This window comes from Echinops telfairi, unplaced genomic scaffold, assembly GCF_000313985.2.
Source record: "Echinops telfairi isolate 266 unplaced genomic scaffold, ASM31398v2 ScPeMD7_23;HRSCAF=83, whole genome shotgun sequence".
NCBI lineage: Eukaryota > Metazoa > Chordata > Mammalia > Afrosoricida > Tenrecidae > Echinops > Echinops telfairi.
In genome coordinates, this window is record NW_022103920.1 from 3558333 (window position 1) to 3565608 (window position 7276).

At 39.8% G+C, this 7276-nt stretch overlaps 1 protein-coding gene across 1 annotated transcript; it reads right to left on the reverse strand.

Annotated features, from left to right (window-relative positions):
• Positions 1-3178: 3178 nt before the first annotated feature.
• On the reverse strand, positions 3179-4111 carry LOC101650076 (olfactory receptor 2A2-like). The gene has a single exon (XM_004713943.1). It carries the CDS (start codon positions 4109-4111, stop codon positions 3179-3181), a length of 933 nt encoding a protein of 310 aa, XP_004714000.1.
• Between the last annotated feature and the right edge of the window lie 3165 nt (positions 4112-7276).

Consider the following 7276-nt stretch of genomic DNA (forward strand, 5'->3'; position numbering starts at 1 on the left):
AATGCCGGGGGTTTAAGTGGAGAGAAAATGTTTTGAGAATGATGTACAAATGCACTTTACACAATTGATGTGTGTATGGATTGCGATAACAGTTGCATGAGTCCCTAATAAAATGTTTGAAAAAAATAGAATGATCACACAGAAAGTTAGGTTACATACTGCAAAAAATAATAATAAAATAAAATAATGAACTTCACCTAATTATATATCCGTCCATCTATCAATGTGTCTTCACAGTTTTTTTCTTTTCTCAGTGCTTTATAACTGTGGTTTTCATTCTTTATTTTGATTATAACTTGCTAGCTGGCTCATGTATGTTTTAATATGTTCCTATAGTTTAAAAAAACATTTTAATAAGTAGTTTTACAGGTTCAGATTGAACATGCAGCTCAACCAGGGAGACCACAATTTCACTAACTGTAATTCTGGTTCCTTGTAGCTGAGAATTATATTTATAAAACAACACATGCATTCTATTGGATGTCTATCCATATAAACATTTATCACGATGGTTACCAAATTTCTTATATGCATATTTAAAGAAAAACTCATATGATTTAGGACAACAGACAAATAGTAACAAGGGAAAACAAGTGCTTTAAATTTATAAAATGTTGTATAGCTTAAGAATAAATAAAATGTTCTATTTTACAACACTTCATATTATGACAAAAGTGATTTTGGAATATCAGACCCTTTAAATTTGATTGCACCTTTTAATATAAGATTTTCTTCCTCCTAAGAAAATCTTGGAAAATTTTCACCCATTATTTACATTTTTTTCAAAAGTTTCTTTGAAAACATAAGAAGCATGTTTTAAAGAGATGAACACCTGAAATACAACATCAAAAGTTATCATAACAGTGATGGATATTTTTCTAGTGTTCTAATATGCATACATTTCATACATATAATTAATTTAAAATGCATAGAAGTTGATTATTTCTGCTATCTAAAATCATATAATGTGCATTTTTCAATGTCATAATATTTCTCTGTAGTGTACTTCAAATGAACCCATAATATTACATTGTATATTTATATTTTAATATATTATCCAACACAATGTTATAGGAAATGTAGTGTTTCTCTGCTAAAAATAGACATATATTTTTATATCACTTATTCTTCTCTCATAGTGTATTTTTAGACATGGAAATGCTTGATCAAGCCTTTTATCTCTTTTCCTCTCTCCAGTGAGAAAGAGTTTTAACTCTGAACCCATGTGCTGACTCTGACCCTCTGCTCACTGCCTCATGTGGCTGACCGCTCCTATGGAGGCTGCCATCATGCCCACCCCCAGAAGTTCAGGGATCCATCCTCTCTAATGCTGGGAAAGCCACGTCCTGCCCTCCACCCTCATCTCAGCTTAGTTCTCGTGCCCAGAGAGAAAAAACAGACTCCCTGAAAACTAAACTATATCCAGACAACCATGTACTAAGTTACTATGCATCAGCTTGAAATGTTCCCTCAGCCTACCACAGATTCTGAGATTTCATAATTATGATACCATTTTATCATGTAGGGAGAAAGTACGTTCTTGAGAAAAGAACAAAAAATCCCCAATAAATACGAGTGAAATTTCCTAAGGAAATGGACAAAAGTGCAATTCCTGGACTTGATGTTTGTACTCATGGCAGTTGGCTCTGTTTAGCAATGAAATTATTCTGGGGCTTAGAGTGCATGCATTTGGAAACTATCCAGTTGTCTAAAGTCCTGCAGCATACATGAATTGAGTTGTACAATGCACACAAACTAGCCCAATACAGGCTGGCCTTATCCATTAGGCTCATTGTATAAGCCTGATGGGGTGAGTCACACAGCAGGGGAGTCATAATCCTTCAGATGGAGGGCTTTCTTGCCTGTCAACAACCTGTTATTTCTGTGAAGAAAATAATGATAGTCATCACTCAAACTTGTATGCACTGCCATAACGTTGATGCTAACTCACGTGGGGCAGGGTAGAACTGTTCCTTTAGATTTCTGAGACTTTAAATCTGTATAGGAGGAAACAGCATTTTCTTGCTACTTTGGGGGAGCTGGTGGGTTCAAACCACCGACCTTGTGGTTAGAAGCTCATTCTATAAACCACGATTCCACCAAGTCTCCTCTTGTACACTCACTGCCATGGAGTTAATTCTGATTCATAACGACCATTAAGACAGAGTAGAACAGCTCCTGTGGGTTCCTGAGATGGTTACTTTATGCGAGTAGAAAACCTGATCTTTCTATCATGGAGTAGCTGGTAATTTCAAACTGCTGACCTGTGGTTAGCACCCCAGCTTTACAGACTACACCATTAGTGCACCTTCCAATCTTGTGTAGATCCTCATAAATAGCTAACTGGCAGGCAGCTTATGAAAGTTGTCTTTTCTACTCTAGGAAAGAAGTTTCAGTCACATCCATATATAGAGACTTCTGCTCCTACTTGCCCAATGACATCAGAACTCCAAACAAAAACAAAAAACCTTGATAGAAGCAGATAGCTCATCTTTCTCATTCAGAGGAACCGGTGGGTTTGAACATCTGACCTTGTGTTTCTAGGTGGATATTATATTTTATATATCTCTGTGTTCTTTAGATGAAATAGGTGCTCAAGAAATGATCGCTAAATAGATGCATATCACTTCTAATTTTATTGATTAAGCACGGTCAAGCTACTGGAATTTTTTCTATTGATCAAGGCATGCTTTTGGCTTCCTGCTGACAAAGTTCACAAATAAAATCCGAGAAGAATTTGCACATTGCATTTTAAAAACTGTAGGGAAATTCAAGTCACTTCAAATATATTTTTTCTATAGGACACTACTGAATCAACTTGAAGATATGTTTTATATCTTGAAAATGGTAAAGAGCTCAATCAACAAAAGCTATTGGATTCTCAAAGATCTACAAGTAAAGAACAGGCTGATAAAACTACTCACCTCCAAATACAACTTATCTTTCCTGGAAAAAATGGAGAATTAATCAAAGGGAAGTCTAACAGTCTAATCATTCACTACTGGACTTCACAACCTATATCCATTCAATAGTATTAACTTCCAGCCTCACCTTTGGACAATCCGAATACAAACATTCCAGCCCCCATTCTTTCATCCTTTGTTTTAAAGTTTGATGTGACAATAAGGCCATACAATCTAAGGGAATAAACTTAACCGGAACCCCTTTCTACCAACTCTCACAAGGACCTCTTCTTCTGCAGTACTCTATAGAAGGCACTCTTGACCTGCGTGTTCCTCAGACTGTAGATGAAGGGGTTCAGTAATGGGTTGAAAAGACCATAAAACAAAGAAAGGGTTTTCTGCTGCTCTTCACGTTGAGTGCCACCTGGGACCAGGTAAAAGACCATACCTATGCCAAAGTAGAGCCCGACCACACAGAGGTGGGAGGAGCAAGTGGAGAAGGCCTTTCTGCAGCCCTCCCCAGACTGCATCTTCAGGATGACCCAGAGGATCCGTGTGTAGGAGACCAGCATCAAAGAGAGGGGTCCAACCATGACAAATGCACCTGAAGCAAGCATGCCTATTTCATTGATCCAGGTGTCAGCACAGGCCAGCTTGAGAACAGAGAGGATTTCACAGAAGATGTGGTTCACTACTTGGGGACCACAGAAGGGAAGCCTGAGAAGAAGAACCACCTGTAGTAAGGTCAGCAAGAACCCACCTGTCCAGGAGGCAATGGCCAGGAAAGCACACACTCTCCAGTTCATGATGACGGTGTACTGGAGTGGGTGGCAGATGGCCACATACCTGTCATAGGACATGGCCACCAAGATCAGGCAATCTGCAGCAGCACATGTCAAATACAGAAACATCTGGAAAATACATGGACCAAAGAAAATCGTTTTTTCTTGCTTCACTAGGTTCCCTAGCATCTTGGGGACATTGTTACAAGCAAAGGACATGTCAATGATGGCCAACTGTGAGAGGAAGAAGTACATGGGGGTGTGCAGTCTTTGGTCCAGCCAAATGAGGCCCAGGATCATCCCATTTGCCAGCAGACTGAGGACGTAGAACAGGGAGAAGATCCAGAAGAGGAGCAGGCCCATGTCTGCACTCAGCTGGAATCCCACCAAGATGAATTCTGTGACCCATGATTGGTTGTTCCTCATTTCTTAGGGATGACCTTCAAGGACAAAGGTGTGATTAAAACAAGAGCCCAGTTGAAGAATCAATGAAAATCAAAATTATTTACTACAAATTGAGCCAAAGGAAAGATTGTATGCCTGTGCTGATGTCACTGAGCTGTCCCTTATGGGATGTCAATTTTCTGAAAACTGTCAATTGTGTGCACAGCACTCCTATGAGCTCTTCAGCCAGGTTCCACAACTGTTCCTTTTTATATATGTACTTTATTTAAATTTTTTCCCTAGGACTTTATGTATTATTGTTTTCTAGAATTCTTGAGAGTTACCTACTGACATTATGACCATTTGTTCCTTGCTTTGTTATTTATTTACTGGAACAAGAATGAGGATTGTAACTAACCTGATCACATGACAATTGCCCAAATCAGGAAGCCTGGCCTTGTCATGGGTGTTTTTCCTAACCTGTCTGTCCTTTGGGTCTAACATGGAGTCCAAGGATATGTATTTTATTTAATCTGTGTTTATTTGAAATACACAACTCTTTTCTTTTACAGCAGAAAACTTTGAAGAGTATGGGTGAGATAGAGTGTAGAATGATCCTCAATTTCCAGTTTTAAATGGTTCTCCTTATTTTGATCCAAATGGGGATTTCTGAAATGAAGGTAATAACGTACATTTTTAAGGCCATCTGTTGGAAAATGGTGGATGCTGGATGGGCTGCGATCTGAAAAGTCGGTAGTTTGAAACCACTAGCTGCTTCTTGGGAGAATGAACGGGGCTTTTTACCCCCTTCAAGAGTCACAGTCTCTGAAACCCGCGTGGGGCAGTTCTACCCCGTCCTATCAGGTCTCTCAGAGTCGGCACCGACTCAACAGCAGTGAGTTGTTTGAGGCTGGAAGTGAGGATGGTGAGCCTTCATCTCACACACTTTGCAGAGGTTATCAGGAGAAGCCAGTCTCTGGAGAAGGACAGCACGCTTGGTACAGAACCGAGTGAACAAAACAAGAGGAAGGCCCTCAGGATACACCCACACAGTGGCCGTGAAAATGGCCTCGAATAACAACAATTGGGGGGATGGCCTTGGGTCGGCAAGTGGTTCATTCTGCTCTGTTCTGGGTCCATAGGACCCCGAACACCTTGACGTACCTAACAACAGCATCATAAACGGGGAGGTAAGCTCTGTTTGCCTCAATATTGAAGTTGTTAATTTGGCGAAAATGGTACCTTCTTTGTATCTTCAGGATAAACCTTTTTTCTTTTCTCTAGTATTATTTCTGGAGAAATTCATTTAAACTGCTATGACAGCATTCTGTTTCTGGATGAATGTTCAGTAACGAGGACACGCTCCACAGGTTATCTTGCCTGAGTGAATTGTTAGTCTCAGCGGTTGGACATGGGGTGTTTGGACTTCGTGATACCACTACGTTTCTTGTTGGCAGTTTGCTACAGGGGATCATTCCTATTCTCTATGCATCTATAGCATTGTGGGTTCAATGGTGGAATCCTTCTCTCCATATGAAGCACCAGGATCAGCACCTGCCACAGGCACAGCTACCACCTGCCTATCAGTGGGTCACAGTCTGGTGGCTTTTTGCTATGATGCCAGAAACCATATTACTAGTATTTCAAATATCATCATGCTGGATAGATTTTAAAACTTCCAGATTAGGGATAAAAATCTGGTGATCTACTTTTGAAAATCAGACAACAAAACTCAGTTAAGCACACCAGAGCATTGTCTGCTGGTTCCATGATGCTTGGAGTTGCAATGAATTTATTTCCATTCACCAACAACTAACAAAAGTGTCTCTGTACATCTGTCCAATCCATCTTTGTATCTATCTTTAAGCTTAAGCACCCAGCCACTCATCCATCCATCTATCTATGAATATGGATTCATGCCTTTGCTTTTTCTTTCAATAAAATGTAATATATTGTTCTCATTGCTTATGTGTCTTCCTTTTACATTGGTCAATAAAATAGTAACAGCTCAGGAAACAACTTTGCATTGTCCACATACACAAGATTTCACCCATGATTCCTGCACATGAGCTATTGAAGCTTTCTCATATTGATCCAACTCTCATGAAAAGAATGGTATTTGTTCTATCCTATATTGTGACAGAACAAATTTTTGACCAAATATAACAATTTCATTGTCTAATAGTTAACAAGGCTAACTGTTAGCCCAGGAGAGTATCAATAATAAAGAACTTGATAGAAAACTTACCTCTTGCACTGTTTCATCAAGGAGAAGATTTTGCTTCAACTACTGCTAACATTTTGTTTTCTATTGACAGAGGTTCTGTGGACAGCAGTATGCTTACTTAGGCTAGGTCATGCCTACAGTGATGTTATTCTTTAGGAGACTAATCTCGGGGTGATGCCTGGATGTGGAAAGGCTTGTCTCAATAGGTAGAGTTATGCTGGCTTCAACCACCAGCAGTCAACACATTTGGGGAGCGATGCTGAAGGGGTCAGAGAAGAGAGTTCTTGGAACTGTGGATGGAGATCTACATGTCTACTCTATCTGTCTGCAGGGCACACTCTGCATCAGGATGAATGAAATATCACTCACGATATCAGTGCTCCGACAAGGCATGGGGCCCTCCGTTCCCACACTGCCTTGATTCTATAGCCTGTACTGAACACGACTTCCCAATGCAACTGAATGCTTCTACATAAAAAGTAGGAGGTCATAACATCGCCTTTCTATCAAGTTTTTACTTTGCCCTAGAATAGCCCTACACACGTGACCTGCCTCTGTAAGATGCGCTTGATGTCCTAGGAGGGATTGTCCTAAATTAAGCAGTATTTACTCCCCCCGGTGATGGTATTGCAATAGAGAAAGAAGCTCTAATTAACCTTCTCGGATTATGGAGTTTACTTTAGGACCAGCTAAGTCTCTGAAGAGAACATATTTTCCCCAAAGGGTCATGAGACATTGAATCTATCTGCCTTCTCATTAAGGGAAACAGGAATCTCTGACGCTCCTCTCTGGAGGAAAGCAAAGATTGTGCCGATTGTCTTTGTAGGAAAAGCCTAGTTACAGACGAGGCAATACTTATACCACATTCTATCCACCGGAGTTTCTCAATATCCACTTTGTTAAAACGTGAGGGAGCTCATCAGTAGATGAATGGATAAACTAAGTGTGGCACATGAACACAATGAAATATTACTTATCAA